General features: G+C 42.2%; 1 protein-coding gene across 1 annotated transcript; it reads left to right on the top strand.

Annotated features, from left to right (window-relative positions):
* The first annotated feature begins 16 nt into the window (after positions 1–16).
* On the top strand, positions 17–26,308 carry LOC139546765 (ly6/PLAUR domain-containing protein 6-like). The gene is made up of 5 exons (XM_071355520.1): positions 17–387; positions 19,360–19,533; positions 22,601–22,699; positions 23,445–23,575; positions 24,148–26,308. The coding sequence occupies exons 2-5, from the start codon at positions 19,416–19,418 to the stop codon at positions 24,319–24,321; spliced, it is 522 nt and encodes a 173-aa protein (XP_071211621.1). The 5' UTR covers positions 17–387; positions 19,360–19,415; the 3' UTR covers positions 24,322–26,308.

The raw sequence follows: 26,308 nt of genomic DNA, 5'->3' as shown, positions 1-26,308 counted from the left end.
TATCCGTCTCTAGTTTTAAGGATTCATATTTTTGCATTCAAAGGACAACTGCAATATTATTTCTAATCAAATGGAGGAATAAGGGAAAGGCTAAGTGGAAGTGTGGTGTCTGTCTGTGTTCCTAATTTGAATGTGAACCTACTATCGAGATGCGCAGCCTATTGGGACCGTCCCAGTCGGAATTGAACACGCCTCCCGCCACCCGTCGTCAACTAATGTATTCCATTTCCAAGACGTCAAAGAGTCACAGAGCCAATACATCGACCTACCGACGTGCAATAATCCGCAAAGGCAACACACGGAGGAGTGTACATTTGTTTTAGAGTCGTGGACTATTCAAAAGCTGGGACCTGGGGTGAAGTTTGACTGCTACAGGAGGAATTCCTAGTAAGTGAAGTGTTTTGTTTATTTAGTAACTACAAATACTCCATGGGATCAATAAGCGACAATAGAGTGGCTGTGCGGTGACAGGGGTAAACAGAGCCCCCCAAGAAAGAATTGGATACATTATTTATTATTTGAGAAAGAAAATGACTATAACAAGAATGGAAAATAATAGAAAAGCCAAGTGCAATAGACTATGAAACTGTATCCAGTGCGCACTGTTTTTGTGTTGTATTTAAGCTCTTCTTGTAGACCCACTTTGACCCCCATTCTCCTGTGTCAAGACCATAACATGATGACCAGAATAGAGACCAGAATATCCATGCATGAATAATACTTACTTTATGGATGGAGAAAATGTATCCTGTCATTTGAGTAAAATATAAATGTGACAAATTCTATTTGACTAACATGAAATATATTTGAAAGGCTGTTTTTGTTTGTTTGACATTAATAAATTACACTCCCAGAACAACAAAGGACTGTCTGATTGTCCACAATATAGTTGCCAGGCTACAGATTAGTTACGTTATTATTACACAATTATTGCCTAGTTTCTATTGAATCCAATAACATTTTGCACATTTTATGTTACTAAATCAAGAGGTTGGGGTATTCAAGGAATAGAAACTATGAGCTCCATTTGGACCACACCTCTGCCAGATTGTACTAAATGCCATGCAGGTTTAATTTCACACATTTGGACAGTATTACAGACCAGGGTCCTGATCCACTGTGGAAAAGGAACTCAGTATTGCAATGGATGTGAATGTAGACTAGCAGGTGCATGGAGGCTCCCATACCCTTGTCGATGTACAGTGTTTTCCCTACCCCCGGACAGACGCATCTATGGAAGCCAGAGGTTTGAGGTTGGCTGTAACCGCCTCAGTAGTGGAGAGGTGGGGGCATTGTTCACGGGGGGCTTCCTGCTGTTGCTATGTGGATTTTAGTGCATCTGTTTGGGAGTGGTCTGTCTCATCGCTCCATACTCTGTAGAGCAGAGGTTGCTGGGGGGCAAAGATTTGCCCTAGTCTCCTGCTAGGCTGCTCCTCTCTGCGCTTGTGGTGTGGTAGCTCTGTCAGTTTGGCTTAGATCACCTTGCTGTGCTCTACCCCTTCATATTCCATGTATGGGTGCCACTAAAATCTGGTGGTCAGAGAAAATAACTGGTGATGACCAGAGGTTCCCCCCTACTGTTACATAGACATAGTTATCACCCTGTTTTGATCCTTATGCAATAAGGCATTCACCGTGTTTTCTGCAACCTCTATTTCCTTGAGGTTTCATCTGTGTGTCAACTATACTGAACAAAAATATAAACGCAACGTGCAACAATGAAAAATATTTTACTGTGTTACAGTTCATAGAAGGAAATCAGTCAATTGAAATAAATAAATTAGATCCTAATCTATGAACTGATGCATATGCTGTATGTGATCAAAATAAAGGAGGAAACTGATATTTGATCTGAATAAGGGAAGAGTTGGTTAAATTTAAGCATTTTGCAATAAGCATTTCGCTACACTAACAATAGCATCTGCTAACCATGTGTACGTGACCAATAATATTTGATTTTATTTTTGATTTTATTTGGTGTGCAGCTCCATCTGTAGTCTGGCTCATTGATAATCGTGTGGCGTGTGCGTTGGGGCAATGCATGCTTTTGTTAGGAGGCCATCAGCATAACAATAGAGCATGAGAAATGAGTTTTTGAGATGAAAGAATTGAGTCCTCCTGTAAACTGTGTGTTTCTGTGGGCAGCGCTAGGCTGATGCCTGATGCCCACGCGTGGCAGGAACAGGCATGGGGTCCCCTGGGCCCCATTTCAGGGGGATTGTATGTATGGGCCGCCCGCCTTGCTCTCAACAGAAATCACTTGCTGCTGGAGCTGCGGAACACTCGCAGGATTGAGATGAATATTCATTTTTAAATCATGACTGAGAAACACAAATGTATTGAAAGAGCATAATAACTTGATACATTATTTTTGTGTACTGTTCAGGAATGCAATTGTCAAATGTATGATGAGATTCAGTGTAATGGCATACTACTTACTGTACGTTAGATGTTTGGATTAATACATTTAGCAAGACTTATAGGATCAACATGTTTCAGATTGATTTGTTTAACAGTCCATCTATCACACAGAACATCTACACTTTGGGTCAGTTTAATGCACTCTCTCCTACAGCTTATGTATGCACCATCATTAAAATCTATATTAACATTGCACTACCGCTGTGTCATTGATGGATAGATCTACAACCCGATCGACCCTGCTGTGTGATGGATTAGTGAGGTATCCCCTGACTAGGTTGAGAAATGTACTGTCATCATGTCAGGTGGGGAACGCTCTGTTCCTCCTCATTAGCTTGGACACATTCCATTATGTGGTGTTCTGATTGAAAGTGCTCCCGGTCAGATCTGTGACTGCCGCTGGTCCAATGACCCTGAGTGACACCACCGGTACTAGTGACGTGGCTCTACGGCTGGGCAAAGACAGATGTAGGTAGGGACACCTGCAGGGGCCATAGTGGTGTGTGACGCCTGGGGATGGAGATGGGGGTATGGGGAGACACACGGGTATAATTTGAGATGTGGGTAATAACAAGGATGTGGAGACAGGGGATGCAGGTATATGGGTCATTATCCTCAGTAGGTGCAGACAGAGTATGGGGGATGGGGGTTGTTACCTGGATTATACAGGTATGGTGGAGGCGAATGGCTGCTATGGGAACCCTCCCTCAGTCATGTACTGGTACAGTCAGCCCTACTGCTGAGCCTCCCCACTAGGTTGATGGATGGCTTGTGTAACGTGCCTTTGGTCCTTGGTCCGTCCCTTTTTGCATGCGAACATGACATGACAAATAAGGCCTGTCAAGGTGCGCTCAACTCTGTGTTGGTCTTGCCAGAATGCGCTGTTGGCTGTTTTCTGTTTTCTGTTCAAATTGTCTCTCCCTACCATTTACAGTATCTGAGTTACCTGCAGTAATTTACCCTCAGTGGCAAAATGCTGTTGGAAAAAAACAGGAGAAGAATGGTGATAGTGCTGCATCTCTCTCTCTTACATGCACGCGCACACACACACACAGGGAGTCATTGTGGAACATGCCACCCCTGTTTCCCGGTGTAGACCTGGATGCCAGACCAGAGCATGTAGATAAAGAAAGAGCTTTTTGTGAGAAAAAGTTTCCTGTGATTTTTACTGACAGACATGTGGCTTATGATATTTGTATTTCACTTCATGAAGAGAACTCCTTGGTCACACATCCTTTTTAGGGTTAATGTCCACATTGTATATAAGCTATCTCTTCCTGTTTTAGACTACTCTGTTTTTCTCTCTCCTCTCTCTCTCTCCCTCTCTCTGTCCCTCTGTCTGTATGTCTGGCTCTTTGGACTGTTAAAGACATTAAACGGAAATACTCCACATTTTATAAGGAGACTCAGGAACTTCTCAGCTGCCCTCGCAAATCACTATTGCACACTTGTCATCGCCGTGATGTTCAAGTGGGTCACAGCATAGCAGAGGTTAGTGGTGGACTAGTTCTGAGCTATGATGTTTAAACCAGTATTAACCCTTCAGCCAGCCTTTGCACAGCAGAGAGAGGATCCTGGTGGCTTTCTGTCTCCAGTACCTCAGAGACTGGGCCTGTAGCGGGCTACTCTCTCCACTCTCTAGTCAGGGTGTCACTGAGGAGAAGCTGTCAATAGGATCAGGGACAGGGATGGATCAGGGACAGGGATGGATCAGGGACAGGGTCAGAGATGAGAAGGCTTGACCGCTGCGCCACTCGGGAGCCCCTTATGTATACTGTAATGTTAATTTCAAGTACATAACATTTGAGTATTGTCTTTTCAAGGACAATACTTGTAGCCTGGAAATGTGTTAAACAAGGGTTACTGTAGGTTATCTGGTTCCCTCTTGCTACCGTATATCCCCGTCTCTGACATACTGCTAATGCTGCTCTCTGTGAATTATTCAGCAAAGTTTGTGGAAGCTTAAACGCATGGATGACTTTTACTACCAGACCTTTATGTTCGGTGACTGCACCACTGAGTTGTCTAAGTCAGAAACCCTTCTAACCGAGAGTAGTGGTTCCCAAACTTTTTTTTGTCCCTGTGGCGGCAGTGGTTAGCGCATTGGGCCAGTAACCGAAAGGTTGCTGGATCGAATCCCCGAGCTGACTAGGTAAAAATCTGTCGTTCTGCCCCTGAACAAGACAGTTCACCCACTGTTCCCTGGCAGGCTGTAGGAAACTACTGGAATGATTTTCCATGGCCGCAGAGGGGTGTGGCCTTGCAGAATTCAGTTCAGTTTCAGATTTATTTGGATTCTAATCACCGCTTGGTATCTTTCCTAATGGTTTAGTGATCAGATGTATTCGATTTGTCCACACCGCCTCCTTCTAGCCTCCCTCACGCCACTGTGTGCCTGGAAGAAGCTTGCATCCTGGGCTGAACCTGCTGTCTCTTTTTTGTCCTGTTATATTGGGGTTAAGTGCTTGATTACCATAATCTGCTGCAACTGTGAGTGACACAACCTACGTTTTCAATTGATTTAAATGTTCTGTGTTTGGATTTCATGCTGTTCATTTTCTAATCAAAGAGTGTAGATAGAAAAAGTTAATTTAAATTGCAGTGAAATATGAAGAAGAAGCACTCATGGCTGAGATTTCAAGGACTAAAAATACAGATGAAAGCAAAGAGGGAGAATAACATATCTACACGCGGAGTAGAGAACAGGGCGAAATGTTTCATTTGGGGAACACTTTGAACTAAATGTTTTCCCCAAGGAAATCTGAGACTCAAATGTAGCCTACAAAATAAGTCAGAGCTTCTTGAGGAAAGCAGAAAAATCCACTGTCATATTCACCTTCCTTGATTCACACATTGTGATATATATACTGTAGTCCCTCCCATGTTATGGGGCTATGGTAGTCTGGTTACCAGTCTTTTGAGCGAACATTCCACTTCCTGCCACTCCTGTCATTTGCCAAAGAATTAGGATGAAATCCTCTGATCTCCTCGAGCTCATTAATGAAAGGCCAGTCTCTAGTAAATGAGGAGTGGTGTGTAATAGCTGAACAGAGACAGCATCTAGGCTAGGGCTATGGTTGGTTAACCTCTATTTTAGTATGCAGGCAACGTCGTCACCCTGCTCAACACTTTGAATGGATCGAGAGCGTAAAGGGGCACGGTTTTACTATCTACAACCAGAGATACACTCACCACGTCCCTCGAGATAATGTCTTTTGATGATCTTTCTTTGAAGTTCAGCACTTTTAGTCCATGAATGTGATTGGATAGTGTCTTATGCATAATTCATGCTTTGTAGTAGTGAAATCCATGTTTTATTTCTTCTGCAACGTAACTGTAAAAATGTTCTGCCACACAAAGGGCAGTAAAATCAAATAATTACGATTATCATTCATTTCCTTTCTATAAAGCAATTGTCTGTATTATATTCTGTTTAATAAATTCCTAAGCCTGCATATACTTCAATAATCACAGTTATGTATCTCTGGAGTAAAATACTATTCCCTTCCATGACCTCAGTATTGCCAATAACCAAAGGTCCGATTTTAGGGGATTTCAATCTCTTAAACTTAAGCCCATCTTCAATTGACTGCTTGAAGCTGTTTTTCCTGACTGTGAATCGATCAGTCCAATTTTCCTCAGGTTACATGGTCATTGTCTTCTAAACGAAGCGGCCAGTCATTCTGACTTTGAAGTCGGGCCTGTACAGAGCATAGCATTTAAAGCTTTATGCACCGTGTCTAATTGTGTGTTTTTTTGATAGACTTTGGTGTTGGGAAGAAAGGACAAAAATGTGGTCCTAAACCACTCATATTTCCTGAGGGAAATGAGTTCGCTGTAAGATAAGACAGGTAAGATCAGCGATGTAAGGTCTCCTGTAACTACATACACGGTCACTTCAACAGCCTGCTAGGGAGTAAATCAGAGAACCAGAGACTTGTTGAGTTCTGGTTGGAAAGGTTTGGCCTTCCTGTCTTTTATAGTCCGTTGACTGGTGGTTTATGCTGGTCCTGTCTTCTATCCACTCTTCCTACCAGACCCAGTCCTACCATTGTTGGTCTCTAAAGTTCAATCAAGCTCAAACATAGACAATCAAAACCAGCTTCTCATAGTTGAACTCATTCTTAAATGAGTTCAACTATGAACTCATTTCTTCATTCTTCTTTCTTCATTCTCCTGGGGTACACCAAAGAAGGGGTACCTAATTCAACCTTTAAAGTCAGCAGTCCATGCCCTCCCTGTGTATGTGGTGTGAAAAGTTTTGAGCCAGGGTGGTTTGTGCCGTCCCTAGTACCTCTATTAAGACAAAAGGGAGAAAAAAGAAAACAGTCACCTCCAAAATCCCAATTAGCTCCCATGTTGCCTTTCAACTGGACCCACGGCTTCATGTCACCCTCAAGTTCAAGGGGATCAGATCCACCCCTGCAGCCCCTCTCTCTGAGTCTGAACCCTCTGCAGCTGTCACGGGGTACATTATCCCCCCGTCAGCCCCTCTGATCCCAATCATACCTCAGTCACAGTCACCCCTCCACTCCTCTTCTCCTCGTGGACCCGGTCCCGTATCAAAAACTTCACACGTCTTAGCCACCCTTCAAAGAGATTTGGTGTACTGCGCCCTCTGTTTCTCATGCAGGGGCTTTAGCCCCTTCACAGGCCAGCCAAACAATGTGGGAGAGCTGGTATGTCCCAGAGGAGGGGGGCGACGGGCTGACTGCGCCTCTCCTAAGCCCCCTGCTAAAGCATTATGTGTAGAATAGGAGCACTTGTACGTCACATCACACTGGGACGCAAACATGGATGCCTGTCTCACTGACTGATCGATAGGCAAGGCCCATGTACATGTAAAATGTTGTAAGAGAGGGGGGAGTTGAGCACTGTGTAGAATAGTGGAGGGAGGGAGGGAAGATGAAAGGGAGGGTCTCATTGTGATCCTTAAAGTGGTACAGTTAAAGTCAAGTGGTCCAGTTTGTACAGTAGATGGAGAGCTCCATTGTGAGTTGTATTGACCTCCCAGGGAGCTTTTCCTGTTTGCTTGGTAGCCACCCTACATTGTGTGGTTTACGGTACACAAACAGCATGTACCACATGAGGTGTTATGACGGCTTCTGTTTCAATGTTGGCATTCCTATAAACCTTTGCTCATATTTACTTTGAAATGAAAGGCTTTTTTGGTGATCACTTTATGATCTTTTATTTATTGTATTCATATTTATAGGCTATGTGTATGTCGTAGACATAATTCAATACTAAAGCACACCCACATTTCTTTTATTTGGACTCAACACAAGCCATGTTTTGTCGTGAATAAATGCAGGCAAATTGACAAGCTTTGTTTGGGAAAAAAACTACAGCTACAGGCCAGAAACCACAGAATGTTGGGAGAAAGGTAATTATTCTGAAATGTGGAAAATTACACAGTAATTATGACAATTGCTCGCTTGGTATTTGTTACATGATGTCATGACAGGGTTTGAGTTAATGTGAATAATGTAGGCCTAAATACTTTAATGCATTCGTTTTAATGGGATAAAGTTGAAAGGAAATGAAGCTTTAATCACATTGCACTTGGACCAATCCCTTGCAGTAAGACTATAACTTTGGGACACATTTGAATGTTCCCTGCTCCTTTAAATAGAGTGGTTTCCTATATCTAAAGTAAATAACTAGCCCACGCGCTAGCAATTGAATGGCACATAGTGGCAAATACAGCCACACAAATAAACATTGACTATAATGACTATAGCTGTTGAGGCATACAGTCCATTGAGTCTTCATTTGATCCAGCTTCTCTTTCCTGCTGTTATATTATTACAGTCCCAGACTACTTCAAACTACTGTGCAAATCTGCGCTATCCCGTAGTTTATGTCTATCATAAGTGTGACTGCAGTCTGAGGTAGTGTAAAAAAAACGAATTGACTGACGTCGGTTCAATTATTTGAATTCCATTTCGTACGTTTTTCTTCTGTGAGCTCAATGCACACATTGCACAGTTTCTCTAAAGACAAATCAGATCCAGCCTGAGCTGTGTGATGTAGTAGGGAGTTTTAGTTTCTAACAGGCCAATATTCTACATAGTTTAGTGCATAAAACATGGTAATTAACTACAATGACCATAATCCATTGCGCATCTACTTGTCCAGTCTAGTGTTTCTTTTACGCCTGCTACTGAAAAGACAGAAGAATGTGTGATCGTGAAGGGATATAGAGAGGAGCTGTTGCTTCGCAATGTATCTCTACCTGAATATACATGATCTAAGTGATTGATAGTTGGTGTTCAGCAGTCATAAAAGTATGCCTTATTTACTTTGAAGAACTACAAGAACTTTGACGAACTATAGTGATTTTGTCAGACGGCATAAGCAGCAGCTCTATAGAGACGAGATGATGACTTGGAATTAAATAATATAATCCTCAAATGAAACAATTGTAATAGACACGTCTGAAATATTTTATTAAAATAAAATAATGTGAATAAATGACTGGTTAATAAGTGATAATCAGTAATGGGCAGTCACTACCATCATGTGACTTATTAATCGTTTTATTCTGTGTTGCTACAACATTCAACCAAAATAATCAAAACCGAAATCGAAAAATCTGATTATTGTTTAGTACCAAACCAACCTCAAAATGGACTAATAGTCAGATCCCGTGTCATGTTAAGGCCAAGGCAAAGTACAATACATTTTTTATCTGCACAGGCAACATTCCACTGCTTTATTATTGTACAGTGGACGCCCTTTTATTCCTGACCATGGCATTTTCTGGCAGTAGCCAGCAGCCTGTTCCCCCAGTGAGTACCAGCTACATGGTTAATCCTCTGGATTTTCGTATGCGCCAAACCTTCGAGATTGGGGATTAAAAAATTATACAGCTGACTTGGAGCACTTCAAAAGAAAACTGCTGGATTAGGGTTGTGCTGGTCGCATGTAGGATTTCAATTAGCCAGCCAGTGATTCTGATCCGATTTGACTCCGACTCCCAAGTCCCAGGGAAAGTCCCAAATGATACCCTATCCTCTACATAGTGCACTACTTTTGACCTGTGCACTGTGGGCCCTGGTCAAAAGTAGTGCACTATATAGGGAATAGGGTGCCATTTGAGACGTAACCACAGGTTTTGTGGGATAGACTACCAGAGGGCCAGGGGCATCGTTGGCTGCTGCCATATGGCAAATAACAAGAGCGGACAGTCCATGTTGATGAACCATTGTCTCGTTTTGTTTTGGCACTTTTGAATCAATGGGAGGCTTGGGCTTTGTCTCGACTGTGGTTGTCAGCCCTGCATATAATCAGCTTTACTTTGTTTCTCTGAATCGTCCTGAAAGAATGGCATAATTGGATTTGTTAAGGGACAAAAGGTATGCATACTGTATAGATTTGTCAAGCTTTTTTTCAGTTGTGCAGGCAAGTTCCGACAAACCTCTCCTACTGTAGCATACTGTAGCATACTATGTTATATTTAAGCAATAAGGCCAGAGGGGGTGTGGTATATGGCCAATAAACCACAGCTAAGGGCTGTTCATAATCACAACACAATGCGGAGTGCCTGGACACAGTCCTTAGCCGTGGTATATTGGTCCTATATCACAAATCCCAGAGGTGCTTTATTGCTATTATAAACTGTTTACCAATGTAAATAGATCAGTAAAAATAACTGTTTTGTCATACCCGTGATATACCACGGCTGTCAGCCAATCAGCATTCAGGGCTCGAACCACCCAGTTTATAATAGCTAGTATAATATTTTATACCACTCTGCTGCCCAGGTACAAAGCTGTTGAAATGTGCACAACTGTTAAAGGCCCACAGCACAGAAAGAATAGCTTGCAGCAAGAACCTCAATATGATTATATATTTTTAAAAAGGAACTGTTGTTACATCAGTTACATTACCAGCTAAAAATATTGTAATCAGATTACTGGTACTTTTGAAAAACAAAATGATTATTTATTGGATTACTTTTAAATTCAGAAAGGGTGTTTTAAAAAAAGAAAGAGACATTATGACATCTTTTGTTTTTTCCAATGACATTCAATTCAGTGTTGAAAAAAAGGTGCAAGTGCAAATTTGTTCCACCTGAGCGAGTCTGACCACAAGTCAGTGACCACTATGATGACACACCAAATGTGTTTGATGAATCATTTTTGTCTTCTTCTAATGCCTCTTAAGGGAATGTAATCCAAAAGTAACTGAAAGTAATCAGATTATGTTATTGAGTTTGGGTAATCCAAAAATTACGTTACTGATTACAATTTTGGACGGTAACTAGTAACTGTAACAGGTAACATTTCGAAAATAAACTACCCAACCCTGCTCACCACTCTCCCCTCCCTACCTCTCTTCCCCCCTGTCCAACCAATTCTCCCTCCCTCTTTTTCTGAATCTGGTCAGACCAGTTCTCAGAGTCACTAGACTGCTGGTGATTTGCATTTCTCTTCCTCTCAGAAGGGAGGAACCATTATTCACAGGTCATTGCTCAGCCCAGGAGATTGTGTTGCGGGCCACAGATTGCCTTACCCTGCTGGCATCCTCTCCAAGAGGGACTCCTGCTGCTCTCACCCACAAGAAGGCTCAGGCCCAAGCATTTTGGTTTGGGCTTTAGAGTAATATGAACATTAGGTCTGACTTTGGCACTGACCTGAAAGAAGATTGGGATGGGATGACTTTGCGTCATCCTCCCTCGAGACAACAAGGTATACTATGCAGCCAGTTGTAGAGAGGCAAGGCAGATTTAATTCTGTTCTTAATTTATGTGCATCTGTACTGAAATGAAACATTGGTAAGACTGGATAATATTGTTGTTTCTAGTCTTCTTTATTAGCCCAGCACCTATGTTTTTAAGGATGTGCGTATGACCACACACTTTTCTGTAGATTGGATAATATGTCACCAACTTTATAGAATTTGGTAAAGGATGATAAACATGCTAGTAGTAAGAACCGGTAGTTCTTTGATTCATTGAGAGTCACACGTGGAGAGGTTTGAAGCAGTGTTGTTGTGTGATGAATGGGGTTCGTTTTCCCCCTCCGATATCCAGTTGAAGCAGTGTTGTTGTGTGATGAATGGGGTTCGTTTTCCCCCCTCCGATATCCAGTTGAAGCAGTGTTGTTGTGTGATGAATGGGGTTCGTTTTCGCTCCTCCAATATCCAGTTGAAACAGTGTTGTTGTGTGATGAATGGGGTTCGTTTTCCTTCCTCTGATATACAGTTGAAGCAGTGTTGTTGTGTGATGAATGGGGTTAGGTTTCCCCCCTCCGATATCCAGTTGAAGCAGTGTTGTTGTGTGATGAATGGCGTTCGTTTTCCCCACTCCAATATCCAGTTGAAGCAGTGTTGTTGTGTGATGAATGGGGTTTGTTTTCCTTCCTCTGATATACAGTTGAAGCAGTGTTGTTGTGTGATGAATGGGGTTAGTTTTCCTTCCTCTGATATACAGTTGAAGCAGTGTTGTTGTGTGATGAAAGGGGTTCGTTTTGATATCCAGTTGAAGCAGTGTTGTTGTGTGATGAATGGGGTTCGTTTTCGCTCCTCCAATATCCAGTTGAAGCAGTGCTGTTGTACAGTATGATGGATAGGGTTTATGAATGGTAATCATTTTTCCCTCCTCCGATATCCACAACCATGTGGAGCTATTCATTACTCACCTGGGGCCATGTGGGGCACTGAAAGTGATCTTACGAGTAATAAATGCTGCTTTTCTTCATTACTACCCCATTGACCTCTCTCACAGCAGGCACACACACACAGACACTTCCTGGCTAATTAAACTTAAGCACACCCAGACACACACCCTTTGCGTTTGCATTTAAAGCCACAATCCTGAATCAGTGGTCGGTTGCCACGACCTGCTATTTTGTCAAACTGAAAGGGAGGGGTTTGGAAAATGGGACCATTTTCAAATTCATTAAAGGCTGGAGTGATGCTTTTCCATTTAACCTGTCACCTCAGAGTGAGATTCCCCATCTTGTGGAATTGATAGCAAGAGAGAGCGAAAAATATTACACAGACAAATAAGTAAGGAGAGACAAACAAAAGAATGAAACAGTCACGTGGTGTTAGAAAAAGAGAAAAGATGAATTCTGTCTAGGTTCCTCCTCTTCTCCTTCAACAGTGATTACCTCTATGGCTGTGCCAACTGCCAAACAACAGTCTATCAGCCCTCCCTTCAGACCTGTTAAACAAAAGAGAAGATTCTAAATACAACCAAAAGACTACAGCTTCCATTTGCACAGCGCGCCAAAAGGCATGAAGGCTTTGACGACAGGTGTAGCTTATGGCAGACATCCTGGCAGAGGTTTAGAGAGGCTGGTACGATTGAAGTTGTTCCACTCCAAGCATTTCCTGACTGAAAGGTTGACATGCATTGGAAGGTTGCCTTTCTGAACCAACCATTAATTATTGTCTTATGAAAAAAAATATGAGAAACATTTGAACGTTTTTCTATGAACTCTGTCTGACCAAGGATTGATGCTTATCTCACGTTATTAATGCATGAATCAAAGAGGAAGCTGTCACTGTAAAGAAATTCCAAGTGCTTATTCCAACACAGATGAAGACATGGGGAGAAATATCATGTGAAATCTATTTTCTTCAATCATGGCACAGGTTGTGGGAAGTTTTTAGCTAGTGTTAAATTTGACCCTGATTTTGTAGGCGATTCCTTTGTAATTTGATTATCCCTTTGACGTCTGTAGATAAACTATTTTAGAGCAGTCACACTCTTTCTCGATCATCCTCCATTTCTGTCAGTCTTGTCCATTTGTTTCCTACAAAGTCAAGTGAGGCACCTGCTGACACATGGCTTAGCATGTAACATGTAATAGTAGACTCCTCACAGAGAAATAGAGGTACCTTAGCATGTTAAATACGAATCCTCACAGAGAGATTAAGGCAAATAAGATGTCCTTTAGCTTCTGTGTTGACACCTGCAGAGTTGAAATAAGACCGTTGTCCCCACTCCCAATGTCAATAGGATACCTGTCTGTTTGTGTCCTTTAGCTTTCTCCCCATTCATACAAAAGCTATTATTTTGCAATCCCCAGAGTAAAGGTTGAGGCAGAGGTTAGTCTGGTGAATATCAGAAACACTCATCTGATCTGCCTCATCAGCCCTGTGATCAGTCAATAGTTTTTGTGGATGGTTTTAGCAGTTCAACAGTCCTCTTAAGGACTTAATGTGCTACTGAGAAAGTGGTTCCATCTGTGAAAATAATGGAATTAATAAATTATTGAACACTCCAAAACTGGTGAATCCTGGAATTGCGGAATTTTTCTAAATAAATGGTCTAAAAATATTTGTATAAAGGATGCCCGTTTGACCTGTTTATACATGATGTATTAGTGCAGTATTTTATACAACAGGCCTGTCAAAGTTATCCTAGCATTGCAGATTATCATTCTTGGTCCATCCAAGAATAGTCTTCATGTATTTGTTTGTTTCATGTATTTGTCTCTCTACCTGTTACAGTAGCAGGAAAAGGAAACAGGAAATGGGTCAGGGTTCCTGCTGGTTGATATGTACACCTCTCTCTTTTGGTCTCTCCCTGAATACACTGTGGACCTTTTGCCATGATAACAATCTCTGGGAGGAAACTCAATGCAGTCCACCGTGGCTACAGAGTGCCACAGCGCCTTGTCCAGGGGGTCAGAAGGTAGAGCATTACAAGGGGCCATGACTCTGCACAGCTTCTGGACATATGTTGTGTTTTGTGTTAGTGGTTGTGGTTTTCCTGGCATCACATTGAAGGTACAAATTGCAAGTATTATGTGTGTACATGAGAGCCGTAATGAACAAGTGTACTTGAAAGAAGTTGAGAGACATTGATTCAGGTGTTGAATATAACAAATTATAATAAAACAATCCCCCTACCCGTGACCAACCCCTCGTGATTTCCCTTTGCACTTTGCAGTGGGGCGTTGCCAATGTTCATGTTATCCTATTTACAGTTACTGTAACACAGCCATCAACGTGTTTTAGATGCATTATTATGGCCAAACCGGATGGGATGTTATGGTCTGGACCTTGAAGCACTTTTCCTTAACAGATGACCATACAGGGTTCACTCCAGTCATCCACAGGTTAGTGTGCTGCTTAAGGGGAGAGTGTGGTTGTAGAGATTAGGTCAAGAGTGAAGTTCAGGCTCGATTTCCACAGTTCAGCAAATTCAGCACATTTTTTAAATTCTCTTTTTTTCCTGACAGCTTTGACAACCTATGTTAGAGTTTTGTCTTGTAGTATTAAATATCCACTCCAGTTCCCTAGCACCTCATTTATCACCTGATTTACTTAACAAAAGGCACATCTCAATTAGGCGGTTCAGGTATCCTCATGACATGGCACAAGCGGGGGGGGGCTTTCCTCTTTTGTCCTCTATTGCTCCTATATTGTTCCCGCAAGCAAGGGGGGAGGCAGATGACATCAGAGTGAACCATCAGACAACTCTTTGAATTGCCTAAAACCCTTTAATTTTGCAATTGTGTCTTACAAAACCCTATTCTGCTCTATTAGTGTACTTTACTGTATCTATACTTGTGGAATATCGTTTTTCAACAGGAAAAAAATAAAAAAATATCTGTACTTTGTCTAGGCCTATATCAGGTGACTCAACACACTTGTTCTCGTCACGATGGCTCTGTTGCAACGTGTTGTACTCTTCATTATTGCTTATTCTATTCAAATCACATCAATAATTGCACACTTACACTGGGTATTAAGATTGTTTCATCATTATCTGATGGTTTACTTAATTTCATATGCAAAGCTAGAGCACAATCACAACATTGTCCTATCGATTCTATCACAGAACAATCCCCACACCAAACAATTATATTGTTTTCATAAATCAGGTACCCTGCTAATAGCTCAGACTATAGTGACTGAAAATATTTGCTCAGGGTCATTAGTTAACAAAAGAAGCTGACTTAAACACAATTATCTTATCTTACCATGTTATCTCTTCAACAGCAGTGTGCAGCAAAGAAGAGAAAGCATATACACAGTACTTACTGTATGAGCCAGAGCCCAGAAAATGAAAGATGTTTTGTTTTGGTGCACTGAAAATCCAACAGTGTGTCAGTGTAGCCACACCCTGAGATAAAGATTATTTGCTCAGTCTTTTAGATTTCTTTGGCCCGTGTTACAATACCTTTAGCTACCTGCCTCAAGGTTCATAAACAACACAAATCCCAATCATCACTAAACATGGTAGAGCAGCTTTGTTTGATAATTAAGGTGTGGAAATTCAGAGTAAAAGGTTGTGGTGTGGCTGTGGTCTGAGATATTGCTGGTTGGTTAAATGCATTAAAGTGCTTTATCACTCCCCAACCACCCTGGTAGCCCAGGGTGACAGAACTCTAATGGCCTTGTACACCTGTCCTTAAAGGCACAGTGCAGTCAAAAACGTGTGTTTTATATTTATTTCCACACTGTGAGGTTGGAATAATACTGTGAAATTGTGAAAATTATGATAATCCCCTTTTAGTGTAAGAGCTGTTTGAAAAGACCAGCCTGTTATGGTGAGATGGAGTTTTGACCTGTCTGGTGACATCACCAGGCGGTAAATTAGTTAATAGACCAATAAGAAAGAAAGTTCCAAACCTCTCTGCCAATAACAGCTAGTTTTAAGTTCTCTCTCCCCACTCAGACCACTCTGACAGTCCTAGCAAAATTCTTGCTTGAGAAATTGCTCTTTGCTAAGAAGCTATTTTTGTGTCTTTTTGACCATTTTAATTGAAAACAATCACATTAAGGTACCTAATTGTTACCCAGAAATGATTTGATATTAGGATAAAAATGGCTGCATTGGACCTTTTAAAGACATCACCGGCTGATTTAAGAGGCAACAGTCCGTACAAAAGATGGCTTACAGGAGACTTCAAAGTTTAAAGTCTCAAGGCGATGCTGCTATTTGTGAGCAATATTTGATTTGGTTCGATGGAGCACTGTGAGTACATTCACACTAATCAGTTTGAGTCAGCTGACTTTGAGAGCTAATCCTAAAATGACTTAGTGAGTCTCAGAGGTAAATCCTCTAATGCCAATAAGTATCAGTTTGACTGGGGGTGTCAGATATTACCAGATGAAAATGAACTAAGTGTGAACTTTGGAGGAATTTGTTGTTGTTTCTTGCTTGCATTGATCTTAGGAGTGAGACATCTTACTCAAATGCAATGCCATAATCAGTTTGCTTTGCACCCCTCTCTGTGTCTTGTTGTGCCACACAAATTGCCTGAGGCAAGTGTATGTGACAAATGTGTAAATGGCTCAAATTTTTCTTTAAAGAATACAACAACCAACCACAGGGCTATCCCTTGTCCCGTGGCCAGGCACTCTTCTGTGTCCCTGTCAGCTCGCTCTGACAGAATGGGCCAAGGTCTTTCTCAGGGTGAGGAGAACACAATTACACTATAGCCAACCACTACATTTCTCCCAGGGTTGATGGACGAGCCTTGTCTCCCAGCTCTCAGGCTGTGTCCCGTGCTCTAGGCTCTGGAATGAGATTTTCCCAAGGGACAGAGGCCCCATCTACCCTGGCTACCTCGGACCTGTTTGGGAGACTAGGAAAAGGACACTGAATGGAAGTCAGGCCATTCTACCATTCTCTGGAAGGTCAGGGCCATTTCACCATTCTGTGGTGAAAACAAGAGTTTTGGAACTCTCCTCCAATGTGGCTGTGGTTATTCAGACTTTCAGAGAAGTCAACATCTACCCAGAATCCCTAAGTGGGTCAACAACATGGGCCTTGGTGGTGAGACTAGACTAGACCACCGCCTCCTTCTGCTGAGGAATTGCTGAACCTAATGAATGTCACAATATTGTGTCTGGGTAAGGCTGGTTTGTCTGTATTGGGCATGTTGTGGGTTACTGGGTATTTCTTCAGAGAGAATTGGTCAGACCGTTAAGCAATCTTGTCTGGGAAAGTCAAGGGAGGTCCTCACGTAATAATAAAACAACATGTCTTAACCTTGCTCACACAGACACAAGGACACAGGCATTCCATTAAAGGCATACGAGTACAATATTAATGTAATCATTTCACCCTTCCCCCTCTAATGTTGCCAGGGAATCCTATGTTTTGTCACTGTTAAGTCTGAAACTGTAGGCTAAGCGTAATTCCCTTTGTTGCGATAGTGATGGTGACACATCAATCCAATGGCAGTCACCCAACATCATTATCCCTCAGGCTTTGAAGACAGACAGCCACAGTGATTCTATAAGTGATCCTGAATAACTTTGGATTAAATCATATTTCCCTCTCATGTCTTGTGGTGCCAAGTGTATAAGGATTTAGTTTAGAAACAAATAACAAACCAATAATATTTCAGTGAAGACTGTTTCTTTATTTGTGGCAAAATCAGAGTTAACAGAAAATACCTATTATAATTTACTGCATATGTTTTTCATTTATACTGTAGAGCCCTGGAGAAGTTGATACATTGGTAAAAAAAAAAAATGTATTCTTATAAAGAATAAATTCAACTAATCAATAAGTAAATAATAATAATATAATAAAGTTGTACTTTTTATTTTCTTAATTTTTATATCATAAACAGCAAACAACAAGACACTTATAAAACAACAAAAATACCACACCTTTCCAGTTTCCACCCACCCTTCCCACACAAAATGACAAAAACAGTAACAAGGAACATGTAAATGATTGAAAGAAAATTGACTCTAATATCCATTACGTAGTTAGAAACATAACACTTTACAGGTACTTGTGTTTGAGTTTTGAGTCATTCCTCACCAACATGCAGCCACTCTCCTCCTCGACTCTGCTGTTCTGTTGTCCAGGAGGCTGGGCTGCTACCCTCCTGGTCTTCTGAGGAGCCTGGTCTCTTCTCCTGGTCTTCAATTTAACAGCATTCACAACACAGACCATCCCCAGCAGGCCACAGCCCATCAATGAAGAATACACTGTATACTGTAGAAATAGTAGTCTATGCCAAAGCGGTCTTTCTCCTCATGAATTACGAAGGTCCGAGGGCCTAATTGGTACACAGCCTGTCATCTACCCCTTCAGCTATGACTAAACAATACAGTAGTACTCTCCACTCTCTTCCACTGACAGGTTAGAGAGGACCAGATAGATGTATGGTTGAAGTGCATTTATTCGGACATTCAATCCTCAAGTATTGGTCGATCTTCAAACATAGTAGATTTGTCCAATATGACATTGTACCCTTGAACAGTCTTTTTTTGATCTACGCAACCAGGATAGAGTATGATTAGAGTTAGAGAGGAGAGCCGTTCGAAAATCATTTTGTGAGCAGGTAAGACTTTGGGCAGACCACCAGCATATACATTTGGATGTAATTATTCAATTGATTTGGATGCTTCACACAGAAGTAACTGTTTATTACTATCCCAACTGTTTGTTTATGCCTAACTCTGTTACTCGTTTCTCACTGCATAAAGACTGAGCTGGACCAGAATCAAGACAGCATGAGGGCTGATGATGCATGAGAGTCTGGTTCCTGGCAGACTGACTGGTGTCATTGATCTAATGAGAAGATGTTTGACTGGAGGATAATAGATGCAATCTGTGTCCCAAATGGGAACACGGCCTGACCGGGGTCAAAAGTAGTGCACCACATAGGGTGCCATTTTGGATGCAGCCCTAATGATGAACACTGCTCTGTTGTTTCTGGTCTGGTGGCTGATTGGAGGATGTCCAGGGTTTCAGGGCTTTCCTTTGTCTTTTCCAAAAGGGCTGGTGACTCCCATGGTCACTGTACCATGTAGTTAGGATAGGCAGTCAGGATGCTTTGATCAGAAATCCAAATCCAAAAAGCATATTTTTTAAAATATGCTTTTTTCCCCTTTGAAATGAAACAAAGTAAATTGTGCAAAGTGGAACATGCTATCACATAGGCTAAAAAAAGGTAATGTAACTAAGAATTGGGTTAAATGTGTGCTCTCTTTCCTCTGCAGGTGTCCTCGTGTGATTGTCCAATCAGAGACCTGCATGTGTGAAGCCGCGGCCAGCAATGGAACCCTGGCCTGCAGTGGCCTGGGTCCTACTGCTGACGGTCATCGCTGATTGGCTGAAAACTGCCCAATCAAAGGACTTTACAGAACAGGACATCATCTACCTCCATCCCTCAAGTAAGAATCAGACTTTATTATTTCATGACCAAAAGCATTTAATAGAGGGATGGTGTCCCAATTTCCAAGATGAGAGTGATATGCTTCTAGACATCCAATACTAATAGCATGAAAGCGCTGTAAATTACTTGTAACCTATTTCACTATGTCCAAAATGCAGCTGACTTGCATGGAATTGGCGTTTGTGTTGGACTAAATGTATTAAATTATTCCGACAAGCTATGAAAATGCCCAGGGTTTGGTCTGCGATATGGATGCCTTGTAGATCAGTCAGCACCTGTTATTGCACTCAGAGATCCCACTTCTGCTAACATCATCAATGATGTGACCGGGCTGCTATTATCCCAGTGACTGGGTGTGATAAAATTGAGACGGTCAATCAGTCACCGCTATTGGCCTTAACTGTTAATCAACTGGCCAAGCCACGTCCATGTATTCATGTAGTCCAGCCCTTTCTCTCTGAGAACGTGTAAGCCTTATAAACTAGGGCTAGGGGGAGACCTTCAGCCCCTCAGTCTCCTGTAAAAGCTGTCATTAGACTGAGTCTGTTATTACAGGCCATCTCTAATGGAGGAGAGGCCCCTCTGTCTCTCTGTCTCTCGCTCGCTCTCTCTTTCTCTATGTCTCTCTCCCTTTCTCTTTCTCACACACACATTCACACTTTTACTGTCTTGTGATGAAACTATTTTGTTAGATGAGCCCCCTTTGCTTATTACACCCCTTATAACTGCTGCTTATCCCAAACCTTAATAGACTGCTCTATTCCAATTTTGACTGACCCTTAAGAGTTATGAAAAAGTCAGTCAGAGGCTATGCTACTCAGGAATAGCTGTTAGGGGTGTATATCCAGTGAGGTTGTGATCCCAAGCCAAACCAGACAGATCTACAGCTGGCACAGCAACTGCCTGCTCCCTCCCCTCTCCACCACCAGGCCAGGCTCTTTGATCTGAGGTATGGGGTCATGTGACTCCATGCATAGCTACCCGGCACAGTCAGACGCCCCACAGTCACCCATGTTGTCACTGCCTTCTGCCCTCTGCCTTCTTTTGTCTCATCCACACATTAGCCCAGCAATATTTCCACTCAGCCCCCCCCAATAGAGACACAAAACCGTAACTGTAAGACCAACGGCAAATGGCATAGATATCTTATCTTATATCTCAGATTGAAACAATGAAACACATTATCAATAAATCAAAGGAATGCTTATACAGAGGGACTGTTATCTTAATTAGAATTCTAGTGGTCTGAACCAAGTCTTCACAGTGATGACCAACTAGACTCAGCTGAGGGTAACTGATTGATTGTTGTCCTTTGGCTGTCCCTGTGACTCGGGACAGAATGTTCCGGGCATGGGCAGAATGTGGACACTCACTAATTGGTCCTCAGTGTCAATTAGATCATGTTCCCGAGCCACAGGAATGGTTGCTTTCCATAACATAGTACTCTCAACTTGTTCTCTCTCTCCTCCCCTCTTCTCTCTCTCCCACCTTTCCTCCCTGTCTTAACTCAATGTGTACCCGTGCCAGTATAGGGCCAATGGTAAATAACTACAAGTCATGTAAGTCACATTACAGCTGGTAAATTGCTGCTCCGCACCTCAAGTCCTCTTAAAGGCCTTTTTCCTAGTTTGTTAGCTCAGTAGATAAGCTAAGTTGCCTCGACATGGCCTCTGTACAACAGTCTTTTCCCATTTTTTCAGACCCCCTACAGTCCACTTACCCCAGTCAGTGTGCAACAAACAGACTAGGGCACTATAGGCTTCTGTAAAGGGGCATATGCTAGGTATAAGCTCCCAGATTAGGGTCTGAAACAACCCCAACTCTCCCCAGGAAGCGGACCTGTTAGAGGTCAGCCCTCCCACGTCTCAGAAACAGGTCCCCGTGTAGCCAGAGAGCAAATCTCTTAAGATCTGTGACTCTTTCATCACAGAGAGGCAGAACTCCCGGGATCAGGTTAACACTGTGCCGGCTTTCCGGGATACTGCGGGAGATATCCGTGTCAGCTCGAGGCCACCCCTCTAGTCCCAGTGGGGATTTGGTAGATTGTGTGTGTGTGTGCGCGTGTGCGCGCATGTGTCCGTGTCTATGTACATATGTGAGCACGTGACAGGGTGTTTGCGTAGTTGTGTGTATGTCTTTGTGTGTGGGTGTGGGAGGGCTGCTAGGGAGCGGTAACTAACCAGACATCCTGGGAGATGGAGGGAGGGGTCATGGTCTAGCTAGCAGTGGCGAGGCAAGGCGGGATCAGGGTCTGCGTCCCAAATCGCACCCTATTCCCGATATACTGCACAACTTTTGACCAGAGTCCTATGGGCTACATAGTGCACTGTATAGGGAATAGGGTGCCATTTGAGATGTAGCCATGGTGATTGGCAACAAGCTTTGTGTTCTGAATGAAGTTTGCCTGACCTGCAGACCTGCAGCTATCATTGGGGAACGGTGTGGAGGAGTGGCCAATCAGATTAATGTAATGGTGTGAAACTGGAAAGACTAACAGCTTCTTCGTCCCTTTGATCACAACAGATGGCCCACCATGGACATTTTCCATCCTCTGGGGACAATGCATTGAGAAGGGAGGCAGCAACTGTGCTGCCTGGTATTAGTCTTAGTGTTTCACTGAATTAACAGAGTGCATGGGGTAAACTGCACTTGGCAATATAAGTCTTTATCAGAACAAGTGTGTGTGTGAGAGAGATGTAGATTACTACTAGTCATAAACTATGTACAGTATACTGTATGTTGGTGCAAGGACTGAGTTCCCCTCCCTAAAGTCCATGTTGTAAGAGTGATTTTTGTTTTACTAATCCAAAATAACGCGTTCCATGCATTCCAAACTTATTTATCAACAAGTTCAATCTTTTATTGGACAGATTTCATAAACTAATACTATTATTAACCCAGCTTTTAGTATAAGCGTGCTAATCTTATTCAATGTTTCAGGACTTCTGTTCACTTAGGCTAAGTGTATGTTGGCTATGGCTGTGTGACTGGCTATGCATGTCCCAGTGCCCTGGGCATGACTCTTAATCAGTGTGTGGAATAAGTGTGTGTGTATGTTTCTACAGCCACTCCGTTCCCAGGCGGGTTCAAGTGCTTCACATGTGAGGAGGCACCTGACAACTACGAGTGTAATCGCTGGGCGCCAGACCTGTACTGCCCACAAGGTGAGTCAAACCACTAGGGCAAACCAATTTTCTTTTCAGCACCGTTGATACCAACAGTATGATTTCAAGCCCTACTCATTAAGTAATAATAATATGTTAATTATTTACTCCTTCTGCTTTCAGATAGGACCTACTCTTACTTTGTATTTAGATTAGGCATTCTTTCCTTCTCTGATTGCTGCCACAAAGTTGTAAATTACCGCTCTGTTCCTTCAATGGAGGCCTCGGTGTATTATTAAGTATATGTCACCCTGCTGTTGACATGTTTAGCTCATAAATAGCTAGTGAGTTAGCTTGGCTCGACCTCTATCGGACAGATTTACAGCTTGCTCTTAAAGACTAATAAGTTACTCTTGGCCGAGCCCAAAAAATACACGTTCTTTGTATAAATAATAGCCTCATAGATCGTTGGATAGAGACATGCACTACTTGACCAAAACTCCCTGGAATGCTCTCTGTGACGTGGTATGATTGGCTTTCCTCCAGGTTTTATGGGTTTGATACTAAAAGTGACATACAGTCATGTATAGCTTTGGAGTATATCAGATACCGTATGGCAGAGGCTTCAATGCAGGAAAGGGTCAGATGTAGGTAGCCTATAGTATTTTTCCCCACGACCTATGAGCAGAAAAGTACAGCTTTTCTCTCAATTCTAACTTAACTCAATATCCGTCCATGCTAACCAAAATGTGGCAGCTACAGCAAGAGGTCAATATGTCTTATTTACTATCTTTTTTCTCAACAGAGACCAGATATTGTTACACGCTTCACAAGATGGACGTGGAGGGGGACAGTGTTTCCGTGACAAAGCGTTGTGTGGCTCTGGAGGACTGCCTCTCTACTGGATGCTCTGAAGAAGACCATGAAGGAAACAAGGTGAGGAGTGGGAACAAGGGGAATAGTGTTGAGCCTAGTGTTGGGAGGTTAGAATGGCATGACGTGGGGTGAGGGTTTCTCTGGCGTAATTATTCTAGTTGACTTTGGGCATAGCATTTTTCTGACTTGGAATTTTTCAGTCATGACGTAGACCGAGGTAGATGGTGTTGTAGCCAAACTGCTGCCAACAGGGTAAAGTTTATGGTTGGATCTCAGGCTATGGTGGTGGTCAACTCTGGACTGGGGTCAGAGCCAGGGTCAGGCAACGTGAACAGGGCACTTTATATTACGGCCCTGTCCCAGTCACCACCACTTAACTGTGCTTTTGAGTTAATCCGGAGATCCTCCAAAGTGCTCGCTCCAAATAAGATAAAGAGAAGGGTTGAAACTGCTCTCTCTCAGTAGGCTGTCATTCTAATCCCCGGTGAAAGCTGTGTGTCTTCACTACCTCGGAAGTCTGCATTATTCCCCATTGAGAGACACAGAGAGAGAGACATACAGAGATAGAGAGAGAGAGAACAGAGAAGACGCAAGCGAGTGTTGTATCTAATGTTTCAACTTTTCTCCTTTAGGTCTGTACAGCGTGCTGTGAGGGCAATATCTGTAACCTTCCTCTCCCCTGGAATGAGACGGAGGCCGTGTTCGCCACCACCTCACCTCTCAGCGGCACCACAGGAATCCCACAGAGCTACAGACTAATATCCTGCCTCCTTTTCCTCACCCTCCTCATCTCCAGCTATGTTTGAGAAGTGGAGAGAGATACTGACATATACAATTTTCTTTACCAGTTGAAGGCCTGATCCAACTGTTAATGTATTCCGATCCAACTGTTAATGGATTCAATCTACACCCTATGGAAATAGTACTCACTGCAGTGTTTGACATTTTATTTTCCTTTTAATTAAAAAGGAATCCAGTTTTGATTCCCTTTCATCATTATGCTTGGTTTCAATAAAATGTGCACTTAGAACTGGACACTGATACTGCTTCTAAAACACAGGCAATATGGCTGTCAATCTTGAAGGATAAAACATAATAAACATCCCAGTATGAAATGACATAATTCTCCCCCTACTAGTCTTCTGCACAGGGACAGAAGGAGGGGAAACTGTAAACCTTGAAATGTGTTGTGGCATGTTTGGATTCGTCAGTAGGCTATATACTGTAAGAGTTTCAACATTTTCCAGCGATGAGGAAGAATTGAAGAACAGCTTCAGCTTCTATGAGGATTTGTCTGGTGTAATGTTTTTATGTTTTTACATTTTCACATTTGTGAGTCAGTACCCCATGTTGTATGTTTGACACATATGTACATATACATAGTATTTATTTTTTTATGGAACATTGTTGTTAGAAGGTGAATATGTCTGTGTGAAACGTTACGCCGGTAGGTTTATATAATAGCATGTAAGTGTAGACTACATCTTTTATTTTCCAGCAGGAACAGGTGACATAGGCGCTGCTCATCCTTTTACGTCTAGTATGCAGAAAGTATTTTTACCGACATGGAAAGAGAGCCGGGCGCTTATCAAACAAACACTTAACCCTTTGGTGTTTCTGTTGTGGGAAGACTATTTCCTCAAAACCTAAAAAAGAATCAAAGTTAATTACAGGTCTATTTTAGCTTCAAAATTTACCAATGATGAAAAATAAATCTGACTTTCCACATGATACAGCTACCCACATACCTCAGTGCAGCACTTTGTTTGGCCTAGGCTTTGGAAGCTGTACTGTAACTGTAGGACAAATAGCATGTTTTTATGTCTCGTCATTTCAGTTTTAGTGAGAGGCAACAATAAATGATTTGCTTTGTGCGCACACAATTAATTACTGACACTACGTGCTCTTCAGGAGACTTTTTCTCACAAGTGTTTTAATGTTTTTGTACGTTCTTGTGACATGTCCCTCTGATGTTTGTACTGTGCTCTGTTCTGTGACATGTTTCTCATCCATCACTCTCTGTTGGCGGTGTGGTCGCCTGGCCAGGCGAGAAAAATGCAGAGTTAGCAAATACAGTGTTATTGTTCTCCAGGATTTCTGATTTATTTAGGCTGACCGCCCGAGACATAAAGGAGACTAGTCACTTCCCCCCTCCAGACCTGGGTTCATTTACTATTTAAAATCATCGTTTGGCTTAATGGACCAATAGAATAGTCCCAAAATGGCAAACCATGCTCACATAGTACTTCAGGCAGACTAAAGCAAACGATCAAAGTATTTGAAAGATTTCAAATAGTATCTGAACCCAGGTCTGCCCTCCTCCCTCCCTACCACACTGTCTGTTCAGTAGGACTCCAGCCAAACAGCAAAAGGAAAACAGTGAAGCATGATTTACAGAAAGCAAACATTTTTACCTACTGTAGTTTGCTCTGTTAACATTTAATAAATTACATTTCGTTTTTTATGGGGTAACATAAGGGCTAAAACATGTTGTGTCCCTTTAAACCAATCAGGCAATACTAGATTTTCCCTTTTAAATATTTTGCCGGGACTTTTGTACCGTGACCTGAATGCCAACATATCATGCCAGATGTTGCCTTAACTCATTCTAAGTAAATGCTGTACAATTCATGGAAGAAGTGCTTGTGCATGATCTTATCTAGTCATGTTGTGCCAATTGACGTTATGTAAATATCATCTCCGTTTGTATATGCAATGTCTCTGTACATAATTGTATATATAGATGTGAAGGACTTTGTAACTTCATATTAAAGATGAAGACATGACCACTTA

Source organism: Salvelinus alpinus, chromosome 20 (genome assembly GCF_045679555.1).
Source record: "Salvelinus alpinus chromosome 20, SLU_Salpinus.1, whole genome shotgun sequence".
Classification (NCBI taxonomy): Eukaryota; Metazoa; Chordata; class Actinopteri; order Salmoniformes; family Salmonidae; genus Salvelinus; species Salvelinus alpinus.
Note: the sequence above shows the minus strand (reverse complement) of the source record. Positions and strands in the feature narration are given on the sequence as shown.

What these genes read in the sequence shown, in the direction of transcription:
- LOC139546765 (XM_071355520.1), top strand. Translation starts at nt 19,416, where the DNA reads ATGGAACCCTGGCCTGCAGTGGCCTGGGTCCTACTGCTGACGGTCATC. An exon ending in AGACCTGTACTGCCCACAAG is followed by an intron (nt 22,700 to 23,444) that starts GTGAGTCAAACC and finishes TTTTCTCAACAG; the next exon opens with AGACCAGATATTGTTACACG. An exon ending in AAGACCATGAAGGAAACAAG is followed by an intron (nt 23,576 to 24,147) that starts GTGAGGAGTGGG and finishes TTTCTCCTTTAG; the next exon opens with GTCTGTACAGCGTGCTGTGA.